General features: G+C 40.0%; 1 protein-coding gene across 1 annotated transcript; it reads right to left on the reverse strand.

The window, feature by feature from the left end:
* Window positions 1–1,683: 1,683 nt before the first annotated feature.
* Window positions 1,684–21,122, reverse strand: LMNB2 (lamin B2). Its single transcript, XM_053462192.1, has 12 exons — window positions 20,656–21,122; window positions 16,030–16,166; window positions 14,580–14,736; window positions 14,189–14,314; window positions 13,931–14,101; window positions 13,204–13,329; window positions 12,776–12,996; window positions 6,252–6,591; window positions 5,791–5,898; window positions 5,246–5,365; window positions 4,760–4,858; window positions 1,684–2,292 (listed from the first exon to the last, which is right to left on the reverse strand). Exons 1-12 carry the CDS (start codon window positions 20,884–20,886, stop codon window positions 2,251–2,253), a joined length of 1,878 nt encoding a protein of 625 aa, XP_053318167.1. The 5' UTR covers window positions 20,887–21,122; the 3' UTR covers window positions 1,684–2,250.
* Between the last annotated feature and the right edge of the window lie 1,141 nt (window positions 21,123–22,263).

Here is a 22,263-nt window from a genome sequence, read left to right on the forward strand (position 1 = left end):
AGCCCCTGCACAGCACTCCAAAACTCGTACATAGAACTTTGACTTAAACCGGAATAGAATCCTATGCAGTTTCAAAATTGCATTGCCATACAGGACTGAAGGTGTTAACTGCGTCTGTTCCTGCTTCACTTGTTCCATTACCATTTGGGTTACATTTCGATATTTTTACAATACCCTTTTCATAGTTTATTTGAATATAGGTTATCTTAACAGCTAGAAGGAACTACTGTTTTTGCCCATGGCAAATGCTTTATAGTCCTATTGTGGTTATCCGTGTTAGACTAAGAACAGAAGGTTTATGTACACTTTTCATGTAGATATGTAGTTTAAGATACAAATATATATGTTTAGAAACCAGATTGATTTATACTGTAACTGCATCAAACATCTCCCATTCGGACACCATAGAGTCTAAGGTGACTGCTTAAGTTACCTTAATAAAGATTATTGCTTTAAATGTTTATGCAAGTGCTATATTGGGGGTATAAAATACATCTTTAATTCATCACATGAATTATCGCTACTGAAATCTCACATTAAAACTCGCCACGTGTTTTATATATTCTAGAGCTATTGCATCAGCTTTTATAGGTTATTACAGAAAGATGTACACAACTTTCACTACATTAAGACTGCAGCCGATTGATGACCTGCACAATTTCTGACAAATGCTCCGATTGATAACAATAGTAAAGTATGCCAATACCCGATTCTATGTAAAAAGTGAATGTCCGTTTGGAATCTAAATTCAAAGCCACAGAACAAATTTGTTGAAAGATGTTCGACAAAGTTCTATGCAAGTTTCACCTGGTCTTTGATTAGCTTACTACTACTTGATAAACAATAATATATAAGGTGGATATAAAGAGGATATGCATTAAAAACTACAAAGGATCAAGCATTAAGATTAAGACTGTAAATTCTAGAGTATGACCGATTCCGTGACCAATCCTTTTGGAAAATTTGGACTGTGTGCAACGAGCATTGCTGTTCTTGCCATCATTAGCCAGAAGTTGTTGCACACTTTCCTTGGGCCTCTAGATTGGGGTTGCCCCTGTGCTGAACGGTGCCAACGCGGCCCTGCTTTTCTGGCCATTTGACATTGTTAAAAACGTACGGTCAGTATTTCAGACACTATAGGAAAATTAAAAGCAAACCGCACAAGTTGTTGCTACCACTTTGTGGTATGTCTTTTACAAGCTCCTGTCAGTTATTGGTACTGCGGTGCCAAGTCACCAGATATACATTATCAAAAATAGTTTTCTAACAAAAGATGAACACCATGTGTTCTTATTAGAAGCTTAACAGGTGCTTTTCATTGTAAAGCGAAGAGGGTGCACATTTCTTGATTCTAATGTATATTAACATTTTCACTGCACAGAGTTATGATCACCCAATTTATGTGATTAAATCATCATGTTAAGGTGAACCCCAGAATCAAAGGATAGGGGTAAAAAACCTACACAGGCCACCTATAAAATGCAAATATATATATATATATATATATATATATATATATATATATATATATATAAATAAAATCACTTTTCACCTGACGTCTGTAGCATTCCTGTCTCATGGGAAGAGCGCTTGCAAGGAATAGTTTACTCAACTTGAATTTCATGCGTTATCATGGTGGCACAATCATACAGCTGGCTTTATAAAACTTCCTATTAGTCTTAGTTTTTCTTGAAAAATAAATATGTACTATTTTTATACGACATCCGAGGCACTACCTCTCTGTTTTGCTTTGCATTTTAAAATGTCAATGCCAAAACAAACCTTAGTGTTATTGGCCAATAATTAGAGCCATTATTCCCCCCCCCCCGCAAATTCTAGAAACATCGTGAAAACCTTAATAAAATCCTTAATACAACCAAGGAAAAAACCTGTCATTATAAATCAAAGTTAGCACAGTTAAAATATGTCTCGGTTCTCTGACAGGAATATACATGGGTTTACGTAGCGTGTAAATTGGAACAAGCCATGTGCAAACCAACTACACCAGATTTATGAAAAGGGGGCTAGTGGGAACACTAATATTTGCGCCATTAAAGCCCTAAAAGTACACACTCCAGTAGTATTGAAAAACAAAACATTAGCATATATTTCTGGCAGTGGATTGCTTTTGTCTTCCGCGTGTCTAAGCAATGTTTACATTAACAAAATCAAAAGAACCCGATTCTGTATATAAAAAATAGATTTCAGTGGCTCTGGCAGTAAATAAAAGGAAGTCGAAGAGATCCCACACTACATGACTAAACAGCCTCTAGATGTTGTCCTGGGATCACCCTGTAAAATAAGAAAATAGTTATTGTAATGGCGGAATGATGATTGTGTAAAATAGTCTCCACACTCTATTCATAAAAACAATCACACAATAGTGATGCATACTAGTGTCTCAAATTACACACAAAGAAAATGCCAAGGTGGCCTTTATATAACGCAATATCAGTTCGGCTACATTTACATATTAGTAATCATTTCAGTGGCACTATACATGTGTGAGATTATATATATATTCATAGGAGAAGTCTAAGGAAGCAGTTTTAAGTCGGGGGAGGGTAAGAGTGGCATATAGGGGGTTAAAAGGAATATCAGGGAGGCAGAGTGGCATATCTGGGGTTAAAAGGAATATCAGGGAGGCAGAGCGGCATATCTGGGGGCATAAGGCATAACTGGGAGGCAGGTTGGCAAATTAAAGGAAATAAAAATTATTTTTTCTCAATCAGTTTTTATTAAATATGACTTGTTATAGGGTAGTCTTATATTCAGTCTCTGTTTCCTAAATGAATATTTAAATTTTGGAGGGGTCGTCTTATAATCGAGCAACTATGGTATATAATTATGCACACGTTAGACGGTTACATGCCTTTTCACTGCTTTAACCTTTTGAGGACATGACTGTTTTTAGAATGTTGTACCGTTCAAGACACAGACTGTTCTTACATTTCTGCTGTGTTTGTGTTTAGCTGTCATTTTTTTTTCTCATTTACTGGACCCACACATATTATATATTGTTTTTTTTCTCAAAGATATGAAGGGCTTTCTTTAGATTATATTGATCATATTATGTAATGTGTTCAAAAAAATAAAATATAGTGAAAAACAAAACACTCAAATATTTTACTCATCTACAAACACTAATAAAAAAACCTGCTAAATATATTCTATTTGTCCTGAGTTTTAAACTACCCAATGTTCACATGTCTTTCTGTAACATTGTTTTTTGCAAGTTATAGGGCATTATGTACAAGTAGCATATTACCATTACAAAAACCTTTTTTTTTTTTTTGCGATTGCGACCCTAACACTGATATCTGTCATGAATCCCCTGAAAAACTACGCACATGTATATATTTTTCAAAAGTAGACAAATTCCCATATTACAGGATTTCTCAGTATTTGTATGTTGTATGGTATAGGATATAGCATTCCCCAAAACAGAGGCCAGGCTTAGATGGGCAGTCAGGGCAGCAGTATGATGAATCACTTCTTATCCTGCTTTTGTAGCAAACTCTACACCTCTTCTGGGGCATTTTTGGGGTGATTTGCATCTGAAAATCCAGAAACCTGTATTTCTGTCCAGGGTTGGTCAGTTTTTTTTTTTTAAAAATGTATCATTTGATAAGGTAAATCGAATTGGTTGGGTTCAAATATGTCCCCAAAATAGGACACATAGGACTGACCATATATCAAAATTCCAAATTTGTTTTACCTCCCAAATAACCTGACTTAACTTAACTGTACTCACGAGATGTTGCTGAACACATATTGGGGTGTTGTCTGAAGTAAAATGTGTATGCGGAGAACAAAAATACCACCAACAAATGCTGGTGGTAAATTAGTGCATAGAAAGGGTTAAAATACTGACATTTTAAATACCTTGGGGTGTCTAGTTTTCAAACATATATGGTGTGATGGGGTAAACTGAACTGGCCCAATTAACACATGGGGCAGGATGACCACCTGTCAAAATCCCACATTTCCCAAATGTGGCCCTTTATCTCCCAAATAACCCAACACCGTATCACCGTAATCAGATGTTGATTTATACCTGAAGTAAAATGTGTGTGGAGGGACCCCCCCCCAATTTTTTTTACTAGCATAAAGTTTGACAAAGGCCGATGGTAGAATTAGTGGTATATGGTTTCATGGGGTAAATAGCATTGGCCGGTTTCAAAGTTGTCCCAAAAAACACATGGGGGCAGAATCACCAGATTAAAAAGAAAAATGGTTTTGAAATAGCAAAATGCTACTTATACTTATTGCCCTACAATTTGCAAAAAAAACCCCAAAAAAATAAAAATCAGGACAAATAGTAGAATCTATTTAGCGGGTTTGTTCATTAGCTTTTATAGAGGAGTAAAAGTCATTTTTTCTTAATTGTCCCCATTTTATACTTTTTAGTAAGTTATACGATACAATTAAAGTAATGGCATCTAAAGAAAGCCCTTCTTTTCCTGAAGAGATTATATATAACTTCTGTGGGTTCAGTAAATGATAAAGAAAATTACACCTAAACACGAGCAACACAGAAATGTTTAAACAGCCATTGTCACAAAGGAGTTAAAATAAATCCTCAACAATATTTGTTTTGGGATTTTAAATAGTAATAAAAAATTGTGAGAGCTGGTCTATAAAATATTTAGTATCCAATGAATGTCCCTGTTGCAATCATCATCCTTCTTTATATAGCCCTGGGTAAAGTGGTTTGACAACTTGCCCTACTATCCAGTCCAGTCTGGTTGTTATTTACCTGCTGGTGGAAAAGATCTTCCTCACCAAAGTCTGCTTCCTCCTCTTCTTCATCTACATCTGTCAATACAGACTTTGCGATTGTTCTCACTGCCACTTCCTATGGGTGCAATGAAAAGTTGACCGATTGAATTGATGCCAGAGAAGATGATACTCTGACTCAAGTTCCACATAGCATGGTTCACTAAATAGCATATGAGAAGGCTATTAAGAAGCAAAAGGTTACTGTCGTGGCATCGTTATCCATCATGTAAAATAGTGCAAAAGGATGGTTTTCCAATGGCTTTCAGAACTGTATAGTAAAGTATGTCAGCTTCTACCGTACAACAAACATTCCTTCAAATCCTTTATGGTATGAGAACCTTTTGCATTGGCTACATTATTCAGACTCAAATGGTGCTCCCCAGATGCAATACATTTTCAGACAGATCATTGTTCATAAAAAAAAATTCCTCGTGTTGAGGAATGGTCAGAAACGTGAACAAACCTCCTCATCTGTGTTAACCAAGTAGGTTCTGATGTTGCTACCCGTTCCCCAGGAGCCCTGAGTCTTCCAAAGCAAGACCGCAGGAGGGCTATGAGAAACACCTGCATCAGCACCATAGATCTAAATAAGAGAAAAGAAAATACCATTAGAGGCAAATGCCTAGCACCAGTGCAAGCTTCCACATCTGATAATTTCCTAGGACAAAATACATGTAGTGCAGATTAAAAAGTTTAATATATATATATATATATATATATATATATATACACATATACATATACATATATATACACACACACACACAAATTCTTGGTTCGGTTTACACCACTAACCACCGAGATACAGTTAATCTCCATTTTAGCTTTTAAGTCTGTAAAGCCACATCATGTTGTTCAGCTGTCCAGGGGTTGTGGAATTACAGGAAAAATGACATCACATATCTATGCATCACAGCATCATGGGAGGGTTTGACCGTTTAGTATCAAGTGTAACTACCTTTTCTAATTTACCACCATTCAGTAAAAGTATGAGTTTATAGAACTAACCTTAACAGATTGACCTGCTTTCAGCACATACTTTGGGGTGAATTTGTAAACTATTTCTTCTTCATCTCCAATTTTGCTCTTTAGCCTCCAGTTTCCTAGGGACTGATCCTAGGGGAACAAAAAAGATAAAACTAGGTATTTAACATAAACCGGTTATGCAGCACTGGAAACAGGTGACATTTAGACATAAGGTACGCTTGTTAAAATTCACCCACATGACTGATGTATTTTCTGTAAGAGTAATCATTAGTGAACTAAATTATGAAACTATACACAAGGTTATAGCCATTTAAAGTGGGACTAAGTGGGAATGTAAATGTGCACATGCACGTCATTTCACGACCAAAATTGTATTGGTTTCTCTGAAACCGGTCACCATAACACGACGAGGTTCATTGTAACCACTAGATATTCCATAGGAAGGCTGCAGATTTCTCAACAATATCATTTTCCAGAACTACCTTGTCAGAATTATTTTTCAGGTGGACAAACTTCCCCTCAAGGTCAACCTCCTCAATGCTGATGTTTCCGGTGGCTGTTGCCTGCTGGGACAAATGAAATCTGCTGCTGCTGCGAGCACCACTGGTCACTATGCTACTGGAGCCCTCAGCGCCTGAAGCACCGGCAGTAGCTCTGAAGGTTGCTCCGCCTGCAGAGCCGTAAATCTCGGCACCCTCTTCCACTTCTTCTGTTTCGATGCGTTTTCTCTTGCTCCGAGAAGACCGGGCTGCCGAGGAGCTGCTGCTGGAAGTGGCTCGCGATACTGTAACACGTGATTGTGGACTAGGCGATAGCTTCAACCTACAAGGCAAGATTCATATGCTCAAGTGGACCGGCTTAAAAAGGATGTATCTTGTTAGACTTCTCTAAACAAAATCATTTCAATGCACAATACCCGTAGTCTTTTTGTTTGTTTTTAAAATTATGATGCAATGTTTGTTTAGTTTGTATGAGAGAGATCATTACCACAGACCAGCATAATTCAAACTGGCTCATACTATTGAACAGTAAATTAAGCTGTAAAGAGGTTTTATAATCAGTTTTAAATAATTTGATGTTTACTCAATGTGGATTGGGCTGTGACAACAAAAAGAATTCCCATTATTCTGGAACCTGCTTAGGAAGCAGCCCAGGCTGTCAGGCAGTCTTGTTCGTGTGATTACAGCACAGACAAACAGATAAAGCTGCAGTCTTTAAACAATCTCTGTGGTGGGCCTGTCACATTACTTGCAGCGAGGTTAAACCAAACGCCAAAGCAATACCAACTATTGCAAAAACAAGAAGCAAACACTACACGTAGAGTTATTTGATTTAGATTCAAATTAGTGTAGCTGAGACTCTCTTCAAAAGTGATATTTTTTTTCAACTAGAGCACAAAAACGTGTTTGTCAAGTACATTGGTCCAAGATAAGAGAGCTAGAAGACATACAAATGACAGGTAAATGGGCAGCAGAAATCTAGAACTGTTTAAAATATAGATTTTAATCAGATACTTAGAATTAATTCATTTGGTGCCAGTTCTTTTAAAGTGCAGTATATAAAAAAAAAAAGAAAAAAAAAAAGACCAAAATAGCAGCACTGCAAAATTTAGGGGCAAGGGCTGTCCTTTCTCTGGCTTACAGACCAAAATGCAGTAATAAAGATTTGATGGGTTCCTAAGAAAAATTGGTAAAAGGGATTTCTACACCAATTGTCATGATTAACCCATATAATGTAGTGGATGCATGGAATGGTAACCCAGCAGAGGTGGTTAGTTTCTTTGTTTAAGCATTCCATGAGTTAATCTGATGTTGATTTAAATGTGTTTCTTTGTACATGCCCTCTGTATCTGTTCTGGCTAGAGGTGTCATCTTCCCAAAGGACCCCTGTGGTGATTCATGGCCTTACAGATAAGGACCCTGAGTTATAGGAATTCCATTCCTATCTTAAGTGGAGGGGTTTCCATCACCTTTACCCCACCATAACTTATTGGCAGATCAAAGATGGGAACCAATTCTTGGGGAAGGTGTCATATAATCGGTCATGTGATCAGAGGGGGTTTTCTTGAAACAAAGTGTGATTTAGGGACAAGGCAGCGACCGAAAAGCAGAACTCCATGATATACTCTGATCGGAACAACATCGTAAGAAACCATCTGGACTTAAGGAGTTCCCACAGGCCTACTTATTGGAGAAACTCGTGAGTGAGGGTCCTGTGTTTAAGTCCTATTGTTTTTAAGAACTGTTTGCTGTTTTATTTTCTTTTGTATGTCTTGTTTTTTGTAATTCTGGCACTGTGTAATCTTTGTCTTTTTGTTATTAAAATATTCATAATCCAAGTCTGTCTTTGGGCTCTAGTATCGATATCCACAAACCCGAAGAGAGGATAACACGTTACCATATTGTTATTACGTTCTACAGGATATATATATGTTGTTTGCCCGGGGTGGGTTGATATATATATAGTGATAGATGTTCTAATTCGGATTTCTCACGAATCCGGTATCAAAATCGTGAGTGGTGGCAGACTACCTGGGGGGATACAGGCAGGATTTGGGGGTTAATTTGGTGTAACTTATGCCCTGTTAAGGGGTCAAGTTAGTAAATCCAGAGGCCTGGTGCTATTAACCCCTTCATGCCCACGCCCTCCACACAGTCACGGCTTGGCAAGTAGTCCTGACCGTGACAAACTTGGTGGCAGCTAGGTGGGATATCTAGAGTTTTTTTAGTGCTATTTATATTGCCCGGTTTGGTGATTTTAGTACTAGAAGAAATTACATGGGTTTTGTGTAATTTCCCAAAGACATTACTCAGTGCCTAATTACAGACATACAGTGCAAAACAGTTCGTTCCTCTCCTTTTTATTTTTCTCTACCATACTGCATTATGGAGGCATATCGACGACAGCCAAAAGAATCTCTGGAGCTGGTTTGTCAAGAAAGGAATGTACAAATTTTTGGCAAAAGTAAAGAGCAGCTGATTTTGGATCTCCTGGAACATGATAAACTCTGTGCAGAGCAGGCCATTGGAGCAGATGTGATTTTGGAAGAGCCTGTGGATCAAGGATGTTTTCCTGATAAAGTTAACGCCTTGAGTGTAATGGACTCTGAGTTACAAGTGTTACTAAAGGATCTGGGGAGCGTGGATCCTCAGCTAAAGTTCAACCTGATTCTGCAGTACAAGGAGAGAGAGAGGGAGGCTGCGGAAAGAGAGAAAGAGAGGGAGGCTGCGGAAAGAGAGAGAGAGAGAGAGAGAGAGATGGAGGCTGCTGAGAGAGCTGCGGAGCGGGCAGCTGCTGAACGAGAAGCTGAGCGGAGGTATCAGCTGGAACTTCTACGGTTAAAGCAATATAGTCCGTCTCCCCAAAGAATTGTTAACGGGGATGGATATGCTAACCGACCTCGCCTGGAACACTTTCCAATGCTGGAAAAGGACACTGACTTGGATGTGTTTTTGAGAGGATTTGAGAAAGTGTGCCGGCAGTACCAGCTGCCCAAGGAAGAGTGGGGAAAGTATTTAACCCCACGTCTGAAGGGGAAAGCACTGGATGTGTTTGCTTCCTTGCCAATGGAAGTTGATCAGGACTATGAGGCCATAAAATCTGCCTTGTTAAAAAGTTTTAACCTCACCCCTGAATTCTACAGGAAAAAGTTTCGAGAGATGCAGCAAGCTACATCGGACAGTTGCACTGAATATGCGGGACAGCTTCGGACTGTTTTCCGGCAATGGGCTGGAGGCCTACAAGTTACTACATATGAGGCCCTGGAGGATCTGATGATTCTGGAGCAGTTCCTGAGCACACGAAGTCCGGAGGCCCGAGAGTGGATTCTGGACAGAAAACCTAAGACCACGGCAGAGGCGGCAGATCTTGCTAACGATTATGCCAACAACCGTACTCCAACAACCAAGCGGGTACAAGCATCACAAGGACCATCTACTTGGAAAAGAGCAGCCTACCAGCCACCAACTCCTAAGCCAGCCGGGAGATTATCACCAACAGTTTTTCTAGCCAACAGAGCAGGGGCCACATCGGGCCAGGGGGATACCCGCCGGTGTTATCGGTGTAACCAGATTGGGCACTTGAGTGCCACCTGCCCTTCTAAGAGACCATCTCCACAGACAAATGGAAATGGAGGTACAGCTGGGGGAGCTGCACCTGTTTTATTTGTGGCTAGACCAAAGGAGGCACAAGGAGACAATTTGCAGTGTGTAGCAGTTGGGGAACACCCAGCTGTCTTGTTTGTTTCCAGGGTTCAGGGGAATGAAGATGAGAACCTACAAAGAGTGACTGTAGGTGACTGTGTGACTATGGGACTCAGGGATACGGGGGCTGCTTGCACTCTGGTGCGGCCTGAGATGGTAAAATTGGAGGATCATATCCCTGGGAAGACCATGTCCATCCATGGAATTGGCGGGGTGCGCCCTGCAGTGCCAGTGGCACGTGTGTACCTTGATTGGGGTGTGGGCAAGGGTTTGCGGGAGGTGGGTATATCCGAGGATATTCCTGTTAATGTTTTGCTGGGCAAGGATCTGGGTCGGCTTGTTTGCCAGTATGCACCAGTTGAGGAAACCTGCAAACCTGGAGGGCTGGTAGAGAGCCCTGTCCAACCTAAGGTACTGTCTGAAACTTTGGGAGTAGTGGATAGCTGGGAGGGAACCCAGAAGGCAGAGGTATGCCTGTCTGAACCAGCACCCAGGATCCTGTCTCCTGAAGAGATAAAGGGGCATGTGTGCCAAGGGGCCAAACTTAGGGAGCAAGCTCTAGGGGAAAAGTGTGGTTTGAACTTTGGAGGGGCAGAGTTTCAGGAACAGGGAGTCTGTGGTGGCTCTTCTGGTTCAATGCCCCCTGATACGGAAAAGCATAGTGTTACTATGGGTGATCAGGTAGCCAAGGGATTCGGGCATGCTGGGGATACTTCGGCCAAAGTGTCTTCAGAAGTTGTATGCCCAGAAGGTATTATCCCTGAAAAACTAAAGGGGACTGGGGATGTGTGCCCAACCGTGCCTACAGCACCTGAGTATTTAGGTTTGGGTGCAGGAGAAAGTATTCATGATGTTGGGGTGTCTGCGGATATTCACGTTACTGAATTTTCTCAAAGGGAAAACAAGGGATATATGAAATGTGATGTTTCTGTGTGTCAACAGCCAAAACTCAACTTTAATGCTCCAGAGGAAAGGCTTTCTTTAACTCTTAAAGTGCTGGAGGTTAAGAAGACCCCTAAAGCTGTAAAGTCTGGAGATAAGGAGGAGGGGGAGGAAGATTCACACCTTGATATCCCTTTTGTGTGTTCACTGAGTGGGCACTGTGAGGGGCAGAATATTTCCCCTGTAGCTGTAGTGGCATACCAGCAAGATGCTGGGGTAACAGCTACAGAGGATAATATAGAATGGGTTGATGAAAAGACAGCTGCATTGACCAGCCAGCAAGAAACCCCTCGCCCTGTGGGTGTAGGTGAAGCCAAGAGCCTGGGATCCACACCGGATGCCCAGGACAATGGACACCAGTTTGCTGTCTTGCTTGGGAATGGGCAGCGTTTAGCAATCCTAAGCAGGGCAGAGAAACAAATGGATGAGGCCTTAAAACATCTGAGTAACTTATCGCCAAAGGAAGAGGCTTATTCAAGGGTTGGCAGAGAGTGCTTAGCTATGGTGTGTGCTTTGCAGGAGTTACAGCCATGCTTGTATGGTTGTGACTTCACTGTTATAATCTATCACAACCCTTCTCTTCAGGCGGATAGAGTAGATGGGAAGCTTAGCAAGTTGCTCAGATGGAGTCCGGTGCTACAGCAGTATTGTTCTACTGGCTGGTGTGACAAGTCAGCTTCTATGGGAATGCTGACAGTTTGTCTTGTCAGGGGGAGACTAGGATTTAGGCAGACATAGTAGATCAGCGTGTGCTGACCTCCTCTGTCCACCATCTTAAAGGGGGAGGTGTCATGATTAACCCATATAATGTAGTGGATGCATGGAATGGTAACCCAGCAGAGGTGGTTAGTTTCTTTGTTTAAGCATTCCATGAGTTAATCTGATGTTGATTTAAATGTGTTTCTTTGTACATGCCCTCTGTATCTGTTCTGGCTAGAGGTGTCATCTTCCCAAAGGACCCCTGTGGTGATTCATGGCCTTACAGATAAGGACCCTGAGTTATAGGAATTCCATTCCTATCTTAAGTGGAGGGGTTTCCATCACCTTTACCCCACCATAACTTATTGGCAGATCAAAGATGGGAACCAATTCTTGGGGAAGGTGTCATATAATCGGTCATGTGATCAGAGGGGGTTTTCTTGAAACAAAGTGTGATTTAGGGACAAGGCAGCGACCGAAAAGCAGAACTCCATGATATACTCTGATCGGAACAACATCGTAAGAAACCATCTGGACTTAAGGAGTTCCCACAGGCCTACTTATTGGAGAAACTCGTGAGTGAGGGTCCTGTGTTTAAGTCCTATTGTTTTTAAGAACTGTTTGCTGTTTTATTTTCTTTTGTATGTCTTGTTTTTTGTAATTCTGGCACTGTGTAATCTTTGTCTTTTTGTTATTAAAATATTCATAATCCAAGTCTGTCTTTGGGCTCTAGTATCGATATCCACAAACCCGAAGAGAGGATAACACGTTACCATATTGTTATTACGTTCTACAGGATATATATATGTTGTTTGCCCGGGGTGGGTTGATATATATATAGTGATAGATGTTCTAATTCGGATTTCTCACGAATCCGGTATCAAAATCGTGAGTGGTGGCAGACTACCTGGGGGGATACAGGCAGGATTTGGGGGTTAATTTGGTGTAACTTATGCCCTGTTAAGGGGTCAAGTTAGTAAATCCAGAGGCCTGGTGCTATTAACCCCTTCATGCCCACGCCCTCCACACAGTCACGGCTTGGCAAGTAGTCCTGACCGTGACACCAATACCTGTTTTCATGCTAAAACAAATGCTCATTTAGTGTGCTGGTGTAGAAGAAAAAAAAAAATTGTCTTTACTGTACTGAATTAAAACACCATTACCGCTCCTCCTCGCCTTCCAGCAGTTTACGGTATGCGTTTATCTCCATGTCCAAAGCAAGCTTGACATCCAGCAGATCTTGATATTCAGTCAACTGCTGCTGCATCTGGTCACGCATGTCTGCCATCTCTCGCTCTTTAGCGTCCAACAGTTTCCTGAACTTGTCACGGTCACTTGCTAGCAAGTCCTCGAGCTCGCGCATACGCTCCTCTGCAGCATTGGCCTAGAGTAGAACAATGTATTTCTTAATAAAATGTAGTTCTGGGTTGTATTCTCAGTAGGTACACTGGTTTAACATTATTTTAATAAGCAACATATTTACAAAAGAGCCAGACATTTACTAACTGTAACAAATTGATTAATAAACTTTAAAATCAAACTTTTAGGAAGGCCACTGTTTAAACAGCAGTGATTATGGTGCTCAACATACCTGTTTCTGTAGGCCTGACAGCTGGTAACTTAGTGTCTCAATCCTCATACGTGCTTCAGAAAGCTCCTCGCGTGCAGTGTTGGCAGCTTTGTCATTATGGTCAGAGGAAAGTCTGATGTTGTCCAACTGCAAAGACCAAATTAATGGTGGTGTTACAAATGTGTAAAAAAGATGTAGAGAAACTTGAGTAACACCAAGCAATCTAACAAGATTTCATGCTGAAAAGAGTTTACTCTTTTAAAATAAAACAATACAACCAAGAGATGGCTGGCACATCCAAGAAGTTGGGTAATGTCTCAGTATTCTAATGAAACTTGCATGCATGGGTTAAACAGTCAGCACATTTATGCTTGAGCCAACAGCCTGAAAATAGAAGTGTATATTACATAGGTATATATAAATGCTATCCTATGAAATAACATCATAAAGGTTACATCACTGTTGTCGAGCAAAATCGAGTAAAATCATAAACCATATGGGGGCCTAGAGATATCACAGTGGAAATGGGGGGGGGGTGGCATGGGGGCTAATAAGGAGAACAAAGGTAGGAAAGAGATATTATATATATATTATTTTGACTGATCTAAAATTGAATGAATAACAGCTCCAAACCCAAGCAAGTTTGATTATATACTAATATATATATACACATACATACATATACATACACACACACACACACACACACACAAGGGTGACACAGAAAAGTCTTAGAACAGTTTAGTACCTTTGCCTGGTATGTTTGCTCCAGTTCCTCCTTGTACACCCTCACTTGTTCATCATGCTGTTTTCTAAGCTCATCAAGGGCCTGGGCTAATTTTGACTCAAACTCATACTGCTGTCCCCTGTCCACTTCTACTACACGACGCTCACGTCGCTTCCTTGTCTCCCGGGACTCCTGTGGGGCAAATGAAACACGAAGAGTGAGTAAATAAACCCAGTCGGTCACATCACTACCTGTAATGACATTACAGTGTCGATATACCTCCTCGTATACATTCTTCCTGAAGGCTAACTCCTCCTGAAGACTTTGGCAGCGATTCTCCAAATCAACGCGCATCAGGGTTTCTTTTTCCAGCTGTTTTTTAGCAACACTGTGAGCATCTTCAACCTAGAAACAACAAGTTGTGTGTAATTAACATCCACATAAGAATTATTGCAGACTAAGTCCTACAAGCAGTATAAGTGAAGAATAAGATTTTTTTTTCGTTTTAAGATCAGTGAAGCCAACTGTTACCATCTGTATGCCACAGTAACCATTAATAAAAGTAGCAATAAACTTATAAGGTCACAAAAACACTACCTTGCACCAAAGATTCATGACCAAATGCGTGTTAGTAGCATGTCCCTAGCAAAATTCACTATTGATTTAATACCTTTGCAAGCTGAGCCTGCAAGTCTGCCAGATTTGCTTCCAGATTCCTCCTGTCACTGAGGGCTGCACTAAGTTCTGCCTCACTCCGGTGAAATAATCCTTCCAGGTCCTTGATGCGCCCCTGTGCAGCAGCCAGATCGGCATCTTTCTTCTTGTAGCTGCAGATTTCAATTAAAATACAGTTACCACCAAAACAGATGCCGAAAAAACAGTTTTAGAACTATTGGCACAATAAGAAATCTTTCAGCACACAGGAAGGGAATCTAACACATTTTCAATACCTGTATATCGACAAAAGGGGCGCATGGACACGTGGAGAAAATATTTTTCTCCACATGTCCATGCGCCCCTTTTGTCGATATACTGTTGTGATACACTTGTGAGGAGTGTTGTTTTGGGAGCTGCAGAACCTGTGGGGAGTATATATATATTATTATTTTCACTTTCAGACACGTGAGGGTGTTTTTGTTTTCTTGTATTATTAACATTTTCAATACCTTGATGAGGCACATCATAGCAAAAAAGTGTAAATTCGTATTTAAAGAATGCCAGGAAATACTATTGACAAAACATTTAACTGTTAACAGTGTAGTTCAGCTGTATGCATATTTACTGGTGACTGGCTTATCTTGAATCAGTTATTTTTTTAAATTCCTTATTTTAATTTTGTATTGATGTATTAGAAACACATCATGGTGAAGTATACAGAGACTGCAGTATTGTATATATAACAGAAGCTGTTGCATAAAAATACCATAATTGCCGGTGAAATAAGGTATCACAGTGTAAAATAGACATTTTTTTTTTTTAAATGCAAACTTATTTCCTGCCAGGAAACCACTCCTGAAAAGGAATCAATTATGGTGGCGAAACACACACCAAACCCTTCCAGGCAAAATATTGAGAACAATGACAAGTCTTTCTTTTCTAAAACAAACAAAGTAAAACTCCTAGGTCCACCGGCTCGGGGAGGAATTTGCTTCTCTGATGCGGTGGTAGTTACGAGTAATACATGGTGACAAAATAAAAAGGCACGGTGCACAACCACCACATAACGTATACAACGCATCTCTGATTAAACCGGGGCCAGCTGAACGCAAGACTACATTTGTTGATCTACAAGCCACCATTCATTCACACAATTCTATCTTTATGAGGCAGGCCCACTTTAAAAATTCTCAGTTGTCTTGTCAATCTTTCTCCAGTTGTCACGACAAGCTAAACATCAGACAGCCATTCTTTATTATGAAGGTTTACGGTAAGCAATGAACAAAATATGAACACCAAACATGAACTTTTAATCTTACTTTTACACAAAATGTAGTCATTAAGAAGAGCTACCGGCTGTATCTATATAGTGTAAGCCAGAAGTTATGAAAAAATTTCGGTAAAATAAAAAGCTAGAAAACTTAAGTATAAAATGTACACAAATGAAGTGACAACTGACTTACTTCTTGGTTAACTCTTCAAGGTCTGAACAGTATTTCCCCAGTTCAATCTGCAGTTTGGCTCTCTCTCTTGCGGTTTCATCCAAGACTCTTCGAGCATCAGCAAGTTCTGCCTCGTACAGATGTTTAATGCCGCTAACCTGAAATGCATTCGATATAATAGTAAATCAAGTTCTCTTACTGACATTAGGAAGGGTGGGAATGAACAGGCAACTCACAAAATGGCAATCAGAATATACCTGAATTACATCTGCACATTAAATTAACATTTTTGTAAATTATACACAACTAATAAATGAGAAATTTACATTTTCATTAACCAGCCCTGATTTAGAGACCACACTATATGCGTATATAGTTTTCATTTTGTATCCCCCTACCTAATCTTATCTAATGCTCCACTAACCCACACAAACTACCAAATAGTAACTTAAACGTATATAATAAAAAAAATAAACATAAAAATATTAAAATTAGAAAAAATAAATAAACCAGGGTCTTGGGGATGAGTGAATCCCTGTTTCTTACATTCTGTCTCTTGATCACAGTGAGAAGGAGAGAGACAGAACAGAGACACAAAGATAGTGCTTGCAAGCTGCTGGTGCATGAAGGTCAGCCTGGCCATGCCCTTGCTAGTCGGGGCAAGAATTTATGGCCTCAAGCTTAATGATTCACATTAAGGGGTTTTAAATGCCCAAACTTCTGCTGTAGAATTTCAGTGATGACATCACGGGGGATCCCCTCACACAGGTCTCCGAGTAGGTTTCTCTGCCACTGATCACATCCTACAGTGTGGTCAGGAGAGAAGAGCTGCAAGCCTGCAGGAGTGAGAGAAGAGGGAGAAAGCAGGCCTGCCACCTGCTGCTGGGCCACAATGGAAGCATCTCCTCCTGAGCCTGCAAATGTAGTTAAGCTGAGAGGGGATCCTATATGTAGATGTGTGATGCATAGAGTTTGAATATGTAAGTGTTAGCATGTGTGTGTGTGTGTGTGTACGCAAAGCTAACTGTGAAGCTAGAATTATTGGTGCATATCATACAAAAGTACTTTTTTTTTCCTACAAGAATGTTTTTTTAGGTTTCCAACATTTGGTTTCTGTCGGACTGGGTAAATGTAACCCGCTGTAATAGTAAGAAACGTGTAAAAAGTTATGTGCCTACAACAATTAAGGAGAATAAATGTATTTCTCAATCTCAACAGCAGATGGCAGGAGATGCTGTGTGTGTGAGATAGATAAATATATATAGATATATATATAACCACCACCTGGTCAGCATATATACAACCCTAAAGGTGTCAGCATGGGTCTGAACAAGCTGTCATTGAACAGTTCTGAAACCACAACCTTTGTTTTATAAAGAGCTCACAATTTGGAAATAAAAAGTATAAGATCAATTGATGGAAAAAAAAAATGATGGAATTGCTTTCTATACAACTGTTATAAATAAACATATTACACACACACCTGTATCCTGCCTGGTCTTCTTTCCCCAATGTATTTATACCCATTACATCTGGTCCATCAGGTGTGCGACTGTTGTGCTTATGATGGTACTGCACTGTATCACCTCTTATTTTACTGTAAACCTCTTCGTACTCTTTTGGAACCAAGTATACCCATGCAAGTGAAATTATGTTTAGAGTACTATTTAGGCCAAAAATAGTCAACTTTTTGTTAATTAGTTTGATATTATAGAACACACAAATGGCCAACTACAGACCAGCCCAATTACTGAGACACCCTTAACTCTGTATAAATGAGCAATTAAACTGATTTACAGTAAGTCTGATAGTATCTCCATTATTTGTATTGTAAAAAAGTGGAAAGGTTTTGGATTTAGGTACATTATACAAATTCCCAGGCAAGTTAGCGGGAACATTCCACAGGCCGTTATGAAAGAGCAGCAAGAACAATAAGTCTTACTGTCAGTGGGGGAAACATGTCAGAGGAAAGAATCAGTTCCTATGGGTATGTGAACGTAAACAACACACAAGATTTGAAAATTGAAGCGTCTGACTGACAGGAGATAGGCGCTCCACTTGTCACCATTAACTATAACCTAAGGGATCCAACGTATGACATTTTTTTTAATTTTTTTTTTTTTAATTGTGTGGTTACAGTTACAAAGGGTCTCAAAAGTAAGGCTTTTCAATGTGTATGGCTTGAAAAAGAGAAGATAGACAGGATGATAAACATTGTAACAAGAGGGAAGTTAAATTTAGGCAAAGTAGAAATGCTTGTGAACTGGGACATAACTCAAACAAGGGTGAGAGGCTTAGATGAAATGGGCGATGAAAGGGAGAGATATTTGGCTTTAGAGTAATTAATGTATAGGAAGTTGCATACACTAATGCATGACTGTGTAACTAGTAAAAAAATAAAGTCAGAGATTGCATTCTCAACAATCTGCATTACGAAGGCCCACCAGTGATAACATTTAGGCAAAGCCAGACATCAGACACGTGTGTCACATGCCAAATAAGTATTCCCTGAGGGAGGGGGGAGAATAAGGCAATACTTGGTAAGGATTTTTGTAAAAAAAAAGTGTTGATCCGAGGAAAGAAGGTGGAATAGTTAAATTGTTAAATAACAATATAATGTCAAAACACGCTCAGATGGGCTTTTTTATATATAGCACCGTCATAGTATGCAGAGTTGTACAATGGGAATATGCGGCAAGTTTAACCGTTCTATAGGCACAAGTATAGGGGTGTTTTGAAAGATTAGAAAGATATGTGACTGCAGTTAAGTAATAAGTAGTCATCACATAATAAGGTGGAAGAACGGATGTTAAAAAAAAATATTTAAACTACTTTCCTCTCTTGGATCTCTCGGATTACATTAACAAGGGCGTCTGTCACCCTGCCTTCCAGTGTCTCCTGATACTCGGCTCGCTAAAAAGGGAGCCGACTGGAGAGACTCCAGTGAACCTCTACAGCAAGAGCTTGAAGTCTGAATAAAACTTAGAAAGGGATGCAAATAATAGCCGAGTGTGATAGATAGATATATATAGATATATATATTATTCTTTGCAAATGCATTGAGGGATTCTGGAAACTCTCCCATATGCATTTGCCATTTTTCCTTTAGCTTGCAGGAGATGTTTATGCTTTTCTGCGACTGGAGCTTCTCCTAAAGGTAACTATTTTTTTTTTATTATTATTTATTTAATTTATTTTTTTAAACAGGTTAAAGAATGCATATTTAAGTACTTTAGTATGTATTCTTTGTTGGTGAGGCTGTCCTGTTAACATGCTATAAAACTGTAAAATAAAAATTCTCAAAATTGATACGAAACAATGTATACGACCTCGGTTTGGCCAATGATAATATTTAGGTAAAGCCAGACATCTGAGAAATGTTTATGGAGACAGAATGCTGTTTATGTGGAAAACTGGAAACAAAAGTGTGACACAGACTTAACCTGACAGTAAATTGGTTGTGCAAGCGATACAAACACAGTGGATGACAGCTGACAGGAGAACAGAATCTCTAAACTATCCTATTCTTATGTTAAAAGCAAAATCCACACAGATTAAAGACAAAAGGAAAACATATATATTAAGAGCTTTAGTTCTTCCTTTGTTCTTTAAAAGAACAGAAGACCTTAAATGTTTGTCATGCCGGGGCTAGCAGTACCTGACAGACCGCTGCCTATTCCAGACTATCACTCTATTACAGGAGGTGAGAACATCAGAAAAAAAAAGTTTTTCTGGTTTATTGACAGAGCCATGGTTTACCGGATTAGTCATCTATGTGTAATTATTTGGTATAGAAGAATATGCATAATGGATGTGTAACCAACATCAGCCTAAAGAGTTTGTATTCCCAGCTTCCTCACTTTATTCTGCACTGAGAATGGCAGCCAGTGACCCCTCACCGAGTCATTAACAAGGCTCACCCGCCCCAGCATAAAGGAAACCAAAAGTTACTAAGGTTGGCCCTGCATAATGCATTGTTTAATTGGACTGCTGAAAAAGCACTTTTCACACCAACTCGCACTATAATTACCACACAAGAGACAGCTACAAAAAACTATGCTGCTTGTCACATTGTAACCACGTGGACGTTTCACTTGTAACATTTAGTATGTTTCCTCACGAATAAAAGTGAATGGCTTAAAACAACTTCAAATCCCAAATCAGTTCCTAATAAGGCGGCAATTATGACATGAGCCAATATCCGACCGTATTGTCCCTAAAACGTCTGAATGGGCGCATAAAAACGGGGGCAATTACTACCTCAAATAGCCCCTCGCTGAACAGATCGCAGTGTTTAGGTAAAAGCCGCCCCTTCCCGCATATCGCATCAATAGACTATAGCCTTCCGCTGAAGTATACACTGACCTCAGGCCAGACAATACGAAACACAACGACAGACCCAAGCCTCCTCGTAACCCTCGGAGTGCCGGGGCTGTGTGCCGACCACCGCTCACCCCCTGCGGTACCAAGGCCGTCACGTGATAAGACAAAGGACCGCAGCAGTACCTGTCAACATCCTCTCTCCGATGGTCTCCGCCGCGACTCTTCCCTAACTTCGCCAACAGACATCTGAGACAACCTACCACACCACCCCGACCCCGTATTGCCCACTGACTGCTTTCTATTAAGCCTCAACTCTCTTCTTACCTCCTTAGTGGTGACCTCCTCTTTTTCGGAGATCTTTAGCATCAGCCGGTCATTCTCCAGCTCCAGGGATCGCACCCGGTCTATGTAGACGGCCAGGCGGTCATTGAGGTGCCGCAGCTCCTCCTTCTCCTGCAGACGAGTGATACGAGTTGGCGAGAGAGGAGTGGAGGATCCCCTGGACGGAGACTGGAAAGCGGAGGCCGCTGAGCGACTCGGGGTAGAAGTAGCCATGTTGTAAGGTTTCCGATAAACACTAGTAAAGATAACACACAGAGTACGCCTAGCAGAGCCTTTCTCCTCGAGCAACGGTCAGTTTCATTCAACGGCGGGAGACGCCTATGCCAACCAATAGAACAGGAGCGCCGTGGTGACGTCATCACCACTGAGCGATCACAATGCCTTCAGCAGCCATGTGCATTCTGGGCAAGTCAGTCCTGCTGTCCTATGTCTTTCCCGTCCTCTCGTTAACCCTCGAAGAGCCTACTCTGTTATTTTGTTCACGTGGGTTTTCAAACGTATATTGTAGTAAATAGCTGCGTTCTCGTGGTTGCTCATAAAGGGCATTTGTTATTTTTTTTTATTTTTGTTTAGTTTTGCAAATTAAGTCAGTGCCCGATAACAAAATGGCGGGCAAGCTTATAGCTGTCCAGTGATTAACCATAGACAGGGAGGGGGATTCAAGGAGTTGTAGTGTCTGGGGTTGGCATGCTGCTAGCTTGTGGGAACAATCTGTTTTCCTAATTAGTATTGTGATATTTTTTGTTGTCATTTTGTCTGTGGACACTGAGGTAATTATATTTTCTCAGCCAACGTTATGTGAATAAATACCATAATGCATTTAGATTATAAACAAAATATCCATTAAACAGCATCATGTTATAATATCTTTGTTTGGAATGAGACCGTAAATTAATATATATTAGGAAATATATTTTAAGTTTATATTGCCAAAAATGGATTTTATAATGGGACCATTCAATTATGACTACCAAATTTAAATTAATGCTTAATATACATAGATTGTGCAGCGCTATGTAATATGATGGTGCTATTTAAAACAATAAATAATAATAATATCCATAATAATACTGTAATCACTATTCCTCTAAAGGTGTACTACATTTAAAAGGAACATATGAATAATTAAATTGTTCACAAGCATCTTAGTGTACTCGAATATTTGGAGACATTTTTAATGCTTTATTGATACACAGTGTTTGGTGGGTTAAAAAAGAGAAATACGTTCGTAACAAAGCAAGTGTAATCATAAATAATTTTTTTTCATTGAAACATAAATCAAATTCAGTGTCGAGGTTTTTGTGAGCAAACAGTTGCTTTTGAAATACAATTTATATTTAGACTTAAGGTTTTTTCAGGTCACAATTCCAAGTGTCAATCAAGGGCTGCCCCATGAAAAATGGAGCTATCTAGTCCCCTACCCTAGTGCCCCCCTTCTTTGCTCTGCTAAGTGTTTCTCTGTAAGCCACTATGAAGAACTGCTTGGCCCCTCCTGTTGCCCGTCAGTCAGGGTAGCATGCGTATTGAACAGATGTTGAGGAAAGGTATATGTATTGTGTGTGCGCACAAGCCCATCAATGTTGTCTGACA

This window comes from Spea bombifrons, chromosome 1 (assembly GCF_027358695.1).
Source record: "Spea bombifrons isolate aSpeBom1 chromosome 1, aSpeBom1.2.pri, whole genome shotgun sequence".
Classification (NCBI taxonomy): domain Eukaryota; kingdom Metazoa; phylum Chordata; class Amphibia; order Anura; family Pelobatidae; genus Spea; species Spea bombifrons.

Bases quoted from the DNA above. Each gene is read 5' to 3' on its own strand.
- LMNB2 (XM_053462192.1), bottom strand. From the start codon at position 20,886: ATGGCTACTTCTACCCCGAGTCGCTCAGCGGCCTCCGCTTTCCAGTCT. The intron at 5,366-5,790 runs GTTAGTTCTATA...TCTCTTATTTAG, and splicing joins AAGCAGGTCAATCTGTTAAG to ATCTATGGTGCTGATGCAGG. The intron at 2,293-4,759 runs GTAAATAACAAC...CTTATTTTACAG, and splicing joins AAGATCTTTTCCACCAGCAG to GGTGATCCCAGGACAACATC.